Raw genomic sequence first — 14,955 nt, 5'->3', positions numbered from 1 at the left:
GTCTTCATGTGGGGGTAGATTCTGAGAAGCAGGGGTGATCCATTGGAGTCCTAGCACCCTAACAGACTTGACAGACACACAGGATCTGAACACTACTTGTGAGAAGAAAGGTCACAGAACAGCCCTGCATCTCAGCACCCCTGTGGAATGACATTCTCACTTCCTTGCCAGCTGGAAAAAATGTTACAACACTATAAACGTGAGATGTATTGCTGTTGCTATCAATTAAAATCACTCAACTGTCAGGATACAAAGTTACCTTTGACAGCTCAAGTGCTTTCAGAAGATGGTTAAGTTTCTTCCGGGGCGCAGAGAGCAGGCACTCTCGATTCTTTGGATGAGTCAGCAAATATTCCATGTACACTAATGCTAATTCAGGTTTCACTGGGCGTGTGTCATGGATTTGCACTTTACGTTTAGATGGTAAGTTACTCTGAAGGAAAGCAGAGGGGTAAACAGTAATTAGAGCTCATGTTCCCAGAAGAGAAAGTTACTTTCCAATACAGGTTGTCCTCATTCACCAGATGCATACACACCTTGGCCCAGCCTCGTTCCTCAGGTAGCCAGTCGTCAATGAGCTCCAGAACATGCCCCACCTGTCCCCAGGAGCAAAGACAATCCAACAAGGTACAGTAACTCCTGCCTGCAGCACCTTCCTCCTGGTTCCTCAAGATGGAAATCACACCACAGCTGAGATAGTCAAGTGCATAAAACCAGGTAAGTATCTTCCTCTCCCACAGGCAACGCAAATCAAGAGGTAGTAAGTCCAGGTCTCGTTGTTACACTGAGAGTGGCATTCTCCAGTGAAAAGATACTCATTCCACCGTGAAGCCCTAGACAGCAGTTTGGTAAGCACTTGATGGTCACCAACAGGCCCCACCCCAAGATTGCCTTGTTTCTGTACCAGCTGTCAGATTCTAGAGCAAGAGCTCCTAATTTTGGAGATTAATTTTTGTTTAGCATGTAAACATTTTTTCATAAATATGAATAAAGAATAAATTTTCCTGAGTAATAAGCAAAACTCTAGACCTACAGTGTCCAATAAAAAAAATGTGAATTAGTAGCTAAGTGATCAAATGTATGCCTAGCATGTGTGAGGCCCTGAGTTTGAGTGCCAGCACCACAATAGAAAAAAATAACATATGAACTACATATATAATTAAAATTTTTAAGCACCCATATTAAAATGTAAAGGAAATAGGTGAAAGGAATTTCATAACACATCGTCTTTAACTCAATCCGAAATATCATTTTAACATGTAATTAGTATATGACGTTCTTCCTTTCATGTTCCAAGTGCTCAGAGCTACATGTGACCAGGGGTGGCAGAGGGCTCCAGAGTTATCACACTGGGTGTGAAAATAACCCCCCAGACTTTTGAATGAAGTCACAATTTAGTTCCTCTTGTTCTCTCCTTTGTTACTTGACAACTACAGAGCCCACAGAAATTGTGCTGAGCACAGAGAGGGAAGAACAGGACTGAGAAGTGGATCATAGCACAGCAGTGGCCCATACCCCTGCTTTACTGAAGCATACCTGAACATAGGGACAGCGGATGCTGGCAGGAAGGACATTAGCATGAACAAAGGGATCTTGCAGCGCTCATCCTAGGAAAACAAAACAAACTCAGGGTATTTGACACCACCTCTCCACGTGGCTCCTGGTAACCTATTTCCAGAGATGCTCAGATTGCACTCCAGCAGTTCCTTCAAAGCTTGAAGAGAAAACTAACCCACTGGTAGACTTCAGGGTCCAGGGTCCAGTATCTTGACAGTTTTACACAACTTTCGCCACTGTGCAAATATTTACTAAGTACCTGCTGTATGCCAGGCACTGCTCTAAGTTCCTCAGACAGCAGTGACCAGAATAGATGAAAGTCCATGCTGTCTTTTTAGAGACAGGTGTGCTCTTAAAGCACTGAAGAAAGAAAGAAATTAACTACACACTTGGTATCATGAACCTAACTTTCAAAAGGAAGAAACCACTCAAAGAACATTCTACAAAAGGAATCAGAATATCATCAGGAATACAGTACAGTTTAAAGGAAACACACAAGCTTTGGAGCTATAAAGCCAAACCTATATTCAATCAGATCCACAACTTAACAGTTGTAAAACACTGGAAAGGGGCTTGAGTCAAATTTAGCTTCCTCTCCTCAAAATGGTCAGGACTGCACAGGAAAATGGGTATGGTGATACCGAGTAAGCACTAAGTGCCGATAAGCTCCAGTTATGTTAGTACTAACATTATTGCAATAAAGTAAACTGAGCAGATTTTAATTGTTCAGACTCCATCAAGAATGCCCCAAAACAGCTCGTGGCATATGTCTGTCATTCTAAGCTACTGGGAGGCTGAAGTTAGGAAGATTGCAGCTCCAGGACAACCCAGGGTTAAAAAAGTTTGTGAGACCCCCATCTCAACAGAAAAAGCTAGGCATGGTGGTGGAAGTCTGATATCCCAGCAACGATGGCAGAAAGCATGAAATAAGACAATTGTAGTCCATGCTGTTCCGAGCAAAAAGTGAGACTCCATCTCAAAAATAACCAGAACACAAAGAACTAGAGGCATGGCTCAAGCAGTAGAGCACCTGCCTAGCAAGTGTGCAGCCCTAAGTTCAAGCCCCAGAACCCCACCCCCCACCCCACCAAAAAAAAAGAAATGTTCCTAATGTTGCAAATAGACTGATACTGTGTTCAGGAGAAATCACCTTTTAGCACAAGGCTCCCTGAGTTCTCAGAATAGAGAAGCCTTCTGCAGAAAACTGCCCTCCTGGGTCCCAGGGAAACTGCACACTGCTCATCTGCCAGCATAGAGATGTGACATAGTCCAAGTCACAGATGTACTGAGCAGAAGAGCCAAGGGTAATAGAGGTGCTCATAAAGTCTGGTTACAAAGACTTATGATCTTTTGAAATACAAGCTGTGCTGGGATAGCTGGAAATAAATTCACATTTTTATCCGGTAGTCTTTATTTAAATTTGGTTTTTAAAATATGAACTTTCTTTAAAAGTAAATAGTCAAGGAATGAAAAGGCTTCCTTCATCCAACAGAAAGCATCACATGGAGGAGAATGGTGGTAATAAAAAGGTTGGGGCAGGGATGTGTTGGTGAGAGGAGACAAGTTTCAGTAAGGAGCTGTGAGTTCAAGAGAACTACTGAACAATATGGTGGCCACCACCAGTAACACATACTCTACAGTGTTCTCCAAAACCCCAACAGCAGATTTCTAAAACAGTAAGGATGTGGGGAATGCATGTGTTAAGTAGCTCAACTCAGCCATTCCTCAAGTCACACATTTCAAAACATCATGCTAAACATATTACATATAATTTTTTATCTGTCAATTAAAAATAAACAAGTTTAAAGAAAAGTGGAATCACACATGGTTCTATCTGCCTTATGACACAGACCCAAGTCAGGTTGCAGATGTCAGCTTCCTGCACGCCTTCCCGCAGGCCTGGGTACAGCTGTATCTTCTGTTCCCAAGACCTGAGAGTCACATAAGCTCCACACCAGCACCTCTGGCACTGTGGCAGAGAAGTTGAGTGCTCACTCTAGACATTCCTCTGGGTGCCGTGCAGGCGAGAAAACAACTCACCTTGAAGACCTTCAGGTACTCTGGAAGCACAGAGGCGAACTTGTTGATGGTGTATACCTTGGCCTCCTTGTTACTCTCCAGACTCCTGTGGATACTCTTCCAGAGAATCACAATGGTCTCCAGCAAGCCTGCCATGGACGCACTGTCACTCACTGAGAGTGTTTTGTCCAGGACCTATGACACAGACATGGTGTTGTGAGCCTAGTAACAAGCACTGCCACAGCAGTCTTCAAAACCACTTCTCAGAATCAAGGACCTAAAACAGAAATAGAAGGGTGCAGAGTCTACTTGCATATCATGACTTTATTAGGAAGGTAAATTTGTTTGCAAATCCCACTCAAGAAATAAACTCTAAATTAACTCTACATCCTCTAAACAGCTCATATGAATTAAAGCTTCTAAAATCAGAGGACATCACCTTCACTGCAAACCAAAAGTAAAAGGAAGAACAACACTGCCAAGAAGGCAATCACTGAGCACAGGTGCAATAAAGAAGTGCTGCCAGCTACCTCCATCCTATGGCCAGTGGAATACAGCGTACAGCTGGACTAGTCAGTGACAGACTAAGGTCAGCAACCACCAGAGCAGGAGCTTGCCTCTCTGTTCTAAAACAAATAGCCCTGTTTATTTTTTCTGATTATGCTGGCAGTGCACCATGACCACATACGGGGATGCTCACCATGAAACTCCCTTCTCCACAATGGAACTGCCTATTTCTAAGCCCTTTCTTTTTCAGGGTTGCAGAACTTGACCTAAAAAAGATGTTTTCATAAAAACATATAGCTATTAGTAATGGAGTGGAGGAGTCTTTCAATATGTAAAAGCCTCTTAAGTACTACGCTACAAAGCACACATTCTCTTCCCAGTGCAAGGGTGCAAGTGCCTCACAAGAGGCTGCTCGTCCACGCTAGGGTTCTGCAGTACACCTGGAGAGTGCAGTGATGTCACCAGCTGAGACCCCCCGCAAGGCCATGTCCCTGAACAGCTCTGCACACCATATCTACACCCTGTGGGCAACCTGAGAAGGGAGGGGCTTGAATTCCACAGCCAGCCATCTGTGAACACACTCAAGAGGGCTTCCCAGTGCAGCGAGCATGAAATCACACTGGCCTCTAGATGCCCTTCTCCCTCTCCTGCATGCCTGTTTCCCTGTAGTTTTCCAGCAAAGTTCCTCTGATCACTTTCAGCCCAATCTAACTGACTGGGAACAGAAACAAAAGAGAAACATCTATGCAGGAGCAGGGCTAGTGACCCATAGGGGTGCAATGGAGGAACAGGCTAGGACAACTGTGACACTGGCAGAGAAGTTACGCCAGGGAAGAGGCAGAACCTGAGCACATTGCACTGTGTTTCAGCAAAGGACAACTGTTTGTGATCTTCTTCCACAGGTCAGTTTCCTAGTCTACTTGGATACTGCAAAACAACCCCTAAATTTTACTTTAGATACCCACGGTTAAAAGGCTATGTATAAGCTGAAGACAGTACTTGTAAGTATTAAGTGTGTCTAAGCCTTAAATAGCTTTCTTCTGTTAGAGCTGGAAACTTTAAGCAGGGCATGATAGCACATGCCTATAATTCCAGTACTCAAGAGACTGAGGCAGGAGGAGTGTGAGTTTGAGACCAGTCTGGGCTGTACAGTGAGACCCTGTGTCAAAGGCAAAACAAAGGACACTTTGCATTCTGAAGAAAGAGGAGTTGAAGAGCTCCCCTGATAAATCACTTTATAAAGATAATACTACACAAAACTTGTGCCCAGTTCAGCCTCAAGATGTTTCAGTCGCTCTGAGCAACACCATATCCTAACTGTGAAGTGCAGAACATCCAGAATCCAGCCCCACTGTGCTGCACCCAGAAGAATCAACTACTCAGAGAAGCCCTGGTCAAAGCAGACTGGGACAAGGTGGCACCAACAACATTTTTTTCTGTACTACATCCTGCTGGGCTCAGGATTGACAGCAAAAAGCAACCTAACACATGAGGCCACGGAAACCACACCATCAACATAAGGCACTGCCTATTTCCAGTGTGAGGTGGGGGCCACTCACACTCTCATTCTCCTTCTCCCGCTCCTCCTGAGACTCCTGGCGCTCTCGAAGGGCCTTCTGGACGCAGGCATTTAGGCAGTGACGAATGACGTGGATCAGCTTTGCTAAAATGTTCAAGACAACAGACAATTAAGTCACTTTTCTTACAACTTTCTAATAGGGAGACTGTAATCCCAAACATTAAGAAGTACTATTTTAAGGGAAAGCACAAGGCCTATTTGAGGACAGCAGGGCCGAGGTGGCGGGCTCCAGACCTATGTTGGTGCAGGCGGTGTGCTCGTGTGCATACTGGTAGAACCTCCTGGCGGCCGCATGATTCATCTGGATCAGCGCCACGCAGCGTTCACACCACACCTCCTCCGGCTGGTTCACAGGCAGGAAAGAATTGAAGATGAGGCTCACCAGGCGCCGAGACACAGGGCGAGAATCCATCTCCAGTCGGGCCAGAATGTCCTCCATTGGACATATTTTCCAAAACTGAAAAAAAAAAAAAAAAGGAAACGATCGACTGTTCCTGATTAATCCCAAAACACACTTAAATTTCTAGAACATAACCAAAGGGGAACTAATTTGTATGTTTAAAAAACTGATTTCAAATGTTTTTACAGAATGACCCAAGCCTTGTATGCACATATGAATAATAAAACAATAAAAAAAAATGACTCTACAGGAATCTGACTTTTCTGTGAAGAGAATTAATAAATCTATATTTTAAGAAGTACCTGCACCAGGCACTGGTGGCTCACAGCTATAATCCCAGCTACTCAGAGGGCAGAGATCAGAAGTATCACGGTTCTCAGCCAGCCCTGGCAAATGGTTCACGAGACCCTTTCTTGAAAATATCCAACATCAAAAAGGGCTGATGGAGTGGTTCCAGCAATAGAGTGAGGCCCTGCCTAGCAAGTGTGAGGCTGAGTTCAAGCCCAGAACCACGAGTCGGCACACAAAGCACCAAAGGTGCATGAGGGTGCTGAGAAAGCAAGCAATGCTCACCAGCAAGACCAACACACAGCAAACCCTCCAATGGCAGCTGTGATGGCCAGTCTAACCATTTTTACATGTCTTAAAACACCATAGCTTTGGTTCATCACGGTGAGAAGTGAGTTAAAAAGATGGGTGACAGACAGCCACCCCACCCCTTCTACAGTGAACAGGCTTCCTGTCCGGTGCCAGGCTCCTGCTAATACACACTCCCCAGCCTGGTCTCTGCAGTCTTTCTCTCCTTCAGCATTGCCCACAGAAAACATTCTTCTGAGCAGGAGTTTCAGGACAGGGCGAGAATATTACAGAAAAATAGAAAGAAAACAGATTTTACTGCAGAATACTCAAACCCAGCCCCAGGCTGGTCCCAAGACAGCCTGCTTACTTGTGCACAGGCCACACCTTTGATAGGCTTTTTTACAAGAGTGTTGCTCTGAGGGCCAACCTGTCTTTTCGGTGTTCCTTTCTTTTTTGTCTTGACAGTACTGAGATTTGAACTCAGGGTCTCTCACTTGCTAGGCAGGCACTATACCACTTGAGTCACACAGGCCTCCAGCCCTTTTTCGCAGATAGGGTCTCTGGATTTTTGTTCAAGGCTGTTCTCGAACCAAAATTCTCCTACCTATGTGCCTCCCTAATAGCTTGGATTATGGATGTGCCCACCATGTCCGGCTTGTTTATTTAGATGTAGTCTAACTTTTTGCCAAGGCTGATCTTGAATTGCAATCCTCCCAATCTTCTCATCAGCATTGAAGTATTTTCATGTCATTCTCACCCTTACTACAAGCCCACTCTCCAGCTCTCCTTGAATTCTGTCTCTGGGCTCCTCCTAACCCTTATGGACCAACCTGCTCCTGAGTGTGGTGGGTACTCCTGCCTCCAGCTCTCTAGCCACATGGTTTCTACCTCTCCGAGTTGTTTTTGTCAAGGTCATAATGACCTTGCATTGCAAAGTCAAGCAGACAAAATTTCTGCTGTGTCAGACACTCCTGTCACTTTAATAACCAGTCCACTTGGCGGGTACACTTACCCACGCCTGGTGCTGGAGAGACAAGGAGGCCTCATCCCATCACTGCAAGCAGCTGTGGTACACCGCTCTAAATGACTCTCAATAGCGTGAACCAGAGTTTTGGTAAATGAGGCCCCGACCCCACCTGGAGGAACACTAGCAGACTGAGGGACATTTCTGAACACAGCCAGCAAGAAGCTCAGGCCACCATTTATGGCAAGTGCATAGCCCACTTTTCAAACAGGAAGCTGAGGCTCAGAGTGGTTGAACAAAGCCTTGAGGCTGCACCTTCTCTGCAGTGCTGCCTCTGCCACATAAGGGGCACAGAGTGGAGGCTCATTGGCATGCTGACCACCTGAGTCCAAGTAGAGGGGCCTCCCCTGCCACTGAGGCTGGACTGGTGGCATGGTCTACCATACCCTGACTCTCATTCCTTCTAAAACTAGATACAGAAAACCCAATGGGCCAATGTGTGCATTGCTGATGCAGCATGTCCTTCCTCCCTGGTGACAAAACCCTATTGAAGGCCACCTCCTGCACTCACTCCACCATGGTTCGTGTGCCACAGCAAGCCTTTACAAGACTCAGGACCAGACAAACCTGATGGTTCCTTTCTCTGCTGACATGTAGGCCCTTGTTGGTCACAAGCACTCTGCTTCTTCTATACCTCCCCAGTTCTCCCGGGCAGATCACATTAATAAAGTAGAATGAATGCCATCTCCAGCTCCTTACCAGCCATTACCTCAGCAATTCTTTGCCAACAGATCTACACTTCAAACAACATCAAACCTAAAGTTTCAGCAGGCTGTTAAAACAAAGGCAATCAAAAGTGAAGGCAGTTTTTTTGTTGAACTTAACATACTGGTTCTATAACTCACAGTGAAATGTAAGGAACCTAAAATATAATCATTAAAGACTTAATACTAAAAGTAGCAGGGTGTGGTGGCTCACATCTGTAATCCCACTATTCAGGAGGAAGAGATCAGCAGGATCATGGTTGGAGTACAGTCTAGGCAAAAAAGTGAGGCTCCATCTCAACAAAACTAGCCAGGTGCAGTGGTTCACACCTGTAATCCCAGCTACACATGAAGCATAGGTAGGATGATCGCATTCTAAGACCAGTCAGAGCATAAATGTGGGACCCTACCTAAAAAATAACTAAAGCAAAAAAGGGGTGGGAGGTAAGACTCAATTGGTAGAAAGCATGCCTAGCAAGCATAAGGCTGTGAGTTCAACCCCCAGTACTAAAAAAAGAAAGACAAAGCCAGGGCTTACACACAGTCAGGCAAATGGCTCAATGGAACAAGAGTCTAGAATTGCACATAGCCATTCAAGCACATATTTGACCACAGCTCCACAAGTAACTCAATCAGGCATGACACCAAGATTCCTATATGCAGATCACTCAGGTGTCCTTATTTCTTTTTTTTGACCCATGTCCTCTGCAGTGACAGAGGATCCCTGGACGGCAGCTGCACACCTCAGGCAGCTGTGAGCAATGTTTCACTGGGGTTTCCCATCTCGTACAGCTGGATGCACACCTCAGACACCTCTACACTTTGCTTTCTTGTTTACGTAGCTGGAGTTACTTCCACAAATGACCACAAAAAGCACCTACTGTTGTTAGCAGTGCTGCGGACAGAAGCCAGCACACGCTCATGCTTGATGAGTGCTCTCCCATCAAACCATGCCCCCTGCTCTGTCCTCGTTTTCAAGATCCTGGAGTATCATTTCTTGTGTGAACCACACACATTACACTGAAGGACAGATAGGGCGTCTTCTAAATCCTACACACAAGCAAACGGTACTTTAAAGTGAATGTGAGAACCACTACATGGAAGGAGAGAGCTCACGGTATTACCAAGGAACAATAAAGTCAGAAACATTAGAACCACATTCTTGGCAAGAAACTGAGCAGAATGGGAGCTGGAGAGGATGGTCACACCAACGGTTTGGTACATTTATTCCTTGTGGAAGGAGGAGGGCTCCTAGCCAATGTGTCCAAGTTCTATGATGCGTACCAGGTGACAAGTACTTACACATTACATCAGGTAGTCCAAGACACACTTTTACACACAATGAAAACTGTTTATCTTCATGACTTTCGAGAGCCTTCAATGAAAAGCACAAAAGAAATACAGTGCTACAATAGGCAGCAAGGGATGGATGAAGATGGGCCACCAAGGCTCTTTCTGTGGAACGAAAGGGGATGCCCCTATCCACCCCATGTCTGTGTGAGAGCAGTCCTCGGCACCTACCTTTGCAGCTCTCACAGCTTTGACTTTCAGCAGCAGGTCCACAAATGCCACTCTCACTTTCTCCGAATTGTCATGGAGACTGTATCTGAGTGCGAGCAAAAGCTGTTCTAACAACGGGTGGCTCAATTTGTTATCCAAAATAATCGGCAGACACTACAACAAAGGAGAAAGAACAGTTCAAAATCGGAATGTGCCAGTAAGAAGTTCCAGTAAGAAATCTCATGCTGATGTTCAGCCCACCTTTCCTAGGTCCATTTGTGAAATAAACACATTTACAGAAAACATTTTTCTAAAAGTTTTACAGCAAAGGCTCACTTCAAAGCTTCCTTAGCCAAACCCTGGAGAGCACTGACCAAAAAGATTGGAGCATGCCAGAGAGCAGTTTCCCAACACTGCCATGTCTAAGGTGGGTTTAAGAACCCCTTCACTTATCCTCTAACTGTCCCTGAACTCTGACTTCCCCAAATGAATGCCCATTTTGTAACTCATGCACACCCTGCTGTGGTCAGAGCAGGTGCCAACATAGGACCCAAGCTCCCGCACCCCAAGTTCTTCTGCTCTTTATCCAGATGTTAGGAGAAAGGACTTTTTAAAGCTCCTACTAAAACCATACAGTACACTAAAACTCTTAGTGCGCCATACGTAATGTGGCATGTTTCTAAAGCACTAGCCAAGAGTGGTCTGACTTGACTGACACCTCCGCCCCAGCTCCCACATTTGCATGGATTGCAGTACCTCCCTATGGCTCCATGTGCTGACTGTCCCTGCACCCAGAGCCCACCCATCTGTCTGCACAGGGACCCATCTTGCTGAGGATTTCCATGTGAGCTTGCTGGGACTTGCTTAGAGGCAAGAAATCACCAGAGTGCAGTCAGAAGAACAGGGTGGAGAAGACTGCACCAGGGAGTGGAGGAGGAAGACAGAACGGCAAGCAGCCCAGCTACAGGGAAGTGGAGATAGAAGATCACAGTTCAAGGCCAGTCCTGATCTGCTACCAACAAACCAGATATAGTAGCATCCTCCCGTAAGCCAAGCTCTGTGGGAAGCATTCATAGGAAGATTATTGTCCAAGGCCAACCCTAGGTGAAATGTGCGAGACTTTATCGGAAAAATAACTAAAGCAAAAAAGGGCTGCAGGTGTGGCCAAGTGGTAGAGCACCTGCTCAGCAAGCCTGAGGCCCTAAGTTCAAACCCCAGTACAGCCAAAAAAACAAGAACAGCAGCAAGCAGGTAGGCATTTTAGCAGAGGCGCTGCCATTTCAAAGAGACAAGACAGAGTAATGGGGAGAGAATAAATAGGTAAGTGTCCTAGGCAGGTTTGGAAAAGGCTGCCGTTGTGTTGGCCAAGATCCCACAGGAATGAGATGCCCAACCTCAATCCTGAGGCAGCACACTTGAGGAAGACCCCTGAAGGACACACCACTGAGGTGTCCATTGAGGTGGACCACTGAGGGGTCCAGCAAGAAACAAGTCCCATCCCTGAGCAACGCAGCTGCAGTACAAAGGGCTCTGCCTGCAGCAGTCAGGGGACAACCTCTCCTTCTTTCCCTTCCTTTCCAGAGCTACACCCCAGGAGCATTTTCTGATCCACATTCTGCATAAACGCCTCATCTCAAGGACACAGACTCAAATCAGAGTCATGCTGGAAACATCTCCAGGAATTGTGGGGAAAGGAAAAGAAAGAGGGGGCTGAGAGCTTATAACAATGTCTAGAATGGCAATCCAGAATGGTCTGGGGTAGAATTTGGCTGACGTCAAAAAACAAACCCCACAGTGAAAGGGTCCTAAGAAACTGAGCTTGGCTAGAAATGCTTTACTGGATATGGGACTGGAAGAGCCTTACAGTGGTTTCCTCAGGTGACGAAACAGACAGGTGCTTGAGGGCTCTGCACCAACAACTGCAGACAGCAGCAGCCAGGAGCGCAGCAAATCCCAGGGGCTCTCCGAAAGGTAGGGAGAGGGAGACAGGAGGGGTTGCCCTTGGGGCCAAAGCCAAGGGAAGACCTCCTTGTCTATAGCTACACTTGACATGAGCTCCCACAGCAAGGACACAAAGAGGAAGAGGAAGCAGATTAGAAAGGAGCAGCCACCCACGTGCAAGGCCAGAGACCATCTCTAGAGTCTGCTTCCATGTAAGCCAGGGAAGACATTGGTCTGTGCTCACAAACCAGAGTTTACAGGTGCTCAACTCCAGTAGGGGGACATGAGATCACCTAGCTCAATGTATGCACCCCAATCCCAACTCCTGAGAGCACCTGCATTGTGACCTAGGTAGCCCCTGGCCCACCTGCTGGTCATCTAATCACCATAGTCGGCAGAGAAAAGAAGTGGATGAACACCACACCACCATCTAATATCCATGTGACACTTTCTAGACTGCAGGACTGCTTGGTTCAGGTGGCTTAGGAAATAAAATGTGAGCTACTACTGGTACTGGTGAAAGCCACACAAATCACCCAAACATATCCAAGTACAAGGTTCTGTGTAGAGCAAAGTACAATCCTTCTAAAAAAGGGGTTGTAGATATCCATTGCCTCTAATTCACAGTCCTTCTGTCTTACCTCCCAAGAGCTAGGAATGCCAGTGAGCTACATCTGCTAATTTACTTTTGAAAATCCTTACTTTGGAAATACAACCAAACTTTAAGTAATACTACCTTTATAGAGTAGAATAATGAATAACTTAATTTTTTTCCTTCTCTGCATTTTCTACAAACTCCGTAGTTCTACAATAAAGAACTATTGCTCATATACCTTTAAAAAACTTACCTTAAAGACAGAACAGCGAACGTCAGCTGAACTTGTGTCAAAGGCCAGCTCCCCGGTAACTTTCTTCAGGAGGTCAATGAGGATGGCTGGCGGCATCATTTCCCAGTATTTGCAAGTTATTTTACAAACACCAAGGACGCCTGTGGAACGGACCAGTGGATAAGGATCTTCTAAAAGGCTCTGGAGGGGGAGAAAGGGTTTAAAACCTTCAATCAGTTTCCTTTATATCAGTATTAATTTTACATGTTTGCACTCTGGAATTCACAACTTAATACTTAAGTTTTAGAAATATTGGTCATACAGTCATTGTCCCTGGGTTTCCAAGGAGGATTGATTCCAGGGCTGACCACCCAGAATACCAAATTCTGAGGATGCTCAAGTCCCTGCATAAAATGGAGAAGCATATTACTTACACAGGTCTTCTGCCATTCTTTAAAAACCATCTCAGGAACACTTATGATGTAAGTGTTCACTTACTAAGACAGTGTAAGCACTATGTGAATGGTTGCTGTTTACTGCTATCGTTCAGGAAACGAGGACAACTAGAAAGTCTGCAAGTGTCCAGTACAAACACAAGATAAGGAGGCCAACTGTGTGGACGCTGACTCCCTGGTGTTTCTATCAACACTGGTGTAGCATACTTAAGAATGACCATCCAGAAATGTGCTGCTGTTTGCCACCTCTGCCCACAGGCCCTGGACAGCAGGGCTGGGGCAGCAGCTGTGCTGCCCAACACTGTCTGAGACCTAGTCAGGGGCAGAGGCAGTTGGTGCCCAGACCACCTATGCAGACACCTTGAAATCCAAAACACTAACCGGCATAAACCAATTCTGCTGGAGTGCCTTGATCCAGACCACTTCCGTCAGTGGTTGCCAACAATTAAAAAAGAGACAGCAATGCATCATGAATATATACAGGATACAAGTACAGGATGTCGGCAGGGCATAATCTCACACAATGGAAAAGCCCAACCAACACATCAAGTCACTACACGTAACTACCAACTTACAAGAAATGCAAAGGGCAGAGCAGTATGTCAGAGGCTGAGTGGGAATGGGTTCTCTAAAACCCAGGTGGTGAGAAAATCAGGATTACTTTTCTCCTCCAAGAACATCAAAAACAGCAACTTAAAAAAGAAAAGGGAGAAAGGATGCTGGAGAAGGAACTCTCCTGACAGCAGAAGGTGGAGGCAGAAGGATCACAAGTGTCAAAAAATAAAATGAGGGAAGAAGAAATCAGACTCGGCTTGATTGGTAATGACTGAACCTGCCATGTGTACAAAAGATCCATTATATTATTCTGTTTTTCTTATCATGCATGAAATTTCCTATTTGGAAAGTATAAAATAATTCCTACTTCATTCTTTTTCTATTAGAAAAAAACAGACTTCAAGATGAATTAAGCAATCTGGCACTGGTGGTTCACACCCGTAATCCTAGCAACTTGGGAGGCAGAGATCGGGAGGCTCTCAGTTCAAAGCCAGCCCCAGACAAATAGTTCCCAGGACCCTATCTCAAAAATACCCAATGCAAAACAGGGCTGGTGGAGTGGCTCAAGTGGCAGAGCATCTGCCTTGCAAGCATGAAGTCCTGAGTTCAAATGCCAGTACCACCAAAAGATAAATAAATAGATGCATTAAGCACTTACCCATCTCTTCCCCAAAACCTGACCAAATGACAAACAAGATAATAAAGTCTGTGGTGATGACTGGGAGAAAAGGACTGAGGGACAGTACATAAGGAGAAAAGAGGACAGACAGCATGACTTGGACATTCTGTGAGATAAGTGGTGGTGCCCAGAGACGGAGTCAAGATAAAAAGAACAGGGCAGTGCAGAGTCTGCCATGGGAAGTTCTGGGGCAGACACTGGGCACAGAGAGGGGCACAAAAGAGAAAGTGCAACTCCAAACCATAACAAAGGGAGCAGAAGGGAGGAAAGTCCTGGTGGTAGGCCTCCCTGATTGTGTTTGGGACCACCCCCTGCCTGCTCTGCCCAGAGAGCCCAAAGCAGCCCCACCCTGCCAAGCCTAGGACCACCTTACCCTCCACAGAAGATGCCCACTGACAACATAACTACACAGGACGAAAACACATGCTAACTACCTTATCAGCCAAGTTCTTTATCCAAAAGTAAGGATGGAAAAGAAACGTTGGTCAGTCACTTCAGAAAAAGCAAACAGCAAGGAAAAAAAAAAGATGAAAAAATGAAAAGAACAATTAACAACTTTAGGATTCTGAAAACCTGCCCTGGGGATTCACAAGTTCTCACAGGGTTTTTTTCCTATACTTAAGGCACCC

At 45.6% G+C, this 14,955-nt stretch overlaps 1 protein-coding gene across 2 annotated transcripts in view; it reads right to left on the bottom strand.

The window, feature by feature from the left end:
• The window catches only part of Ncapg2 (non-SMC condensin II complex subunit G2), a 66,421-nt gene that overhangs the window by 29,044 nt on the left and 22,422 nt on the right, over nucleotides 1-14,955 (bottom strand). For both annotated transcript variants that reach the window (XR_012443233.1, XM_020185208.2), the window contains exons 12-19: nucleotides 12,659-12,838; nucleotides 9,891-10,043; nucleotides 5,897-6,119; nucleotides 5,643-5,746; nucleotides 3,598-3,771; nucleotides 1,537-1,607; nucleotides 537-690; nucleotides 260-433 (exon numbers count right to left, since the gene is read on the bottom strand). Coding sequence is in view for 1 of the 2 variants with exons in the window: in XM_020185208.2 (XP_020040797.1) it covers nucleotides 260-433; nucleotides 537-690; nucleotides 1,537-1,607; nucleotides 3,598-3,771; nucleotides 5,643-5,746; nucleotides 5,897-6,119; nucleotides 9,891-10,043; nucleotides 12,659-12,838 (1,233 nt within the window). In the remaining variant the exon portion in view is untranslated. The remainder of the gene's footprint in view (nucleotides 1-259; nucleotides 434-536; nucleotides 691-1,536; nucleotides 1,608-3,597; nucleotides 3,772-5,642; nucleotides 5,747-5,896; nucleotides 6,120-9,890; nucleotides 10,044-12,658; nucleotides 12,839-14,955) is intronic.

Source organism: Castor canadensis, chromosome 2 (genome assembly GCF_047511655.1).
Source record: "Castor canadensis chromosome 2, mCasCan1.hap1v2, whole genome shotgun sequence".
NCBI classification, from domain to species: domain Eukaryota; kingdom Metazoa; phylum Chordata; class Mammalia; order Rodentia; family Castoridae; genus Castor; species Castor canadensis.
This window is presented reverse-complemented; position numbering and strand designations above follow the sequence as displayed.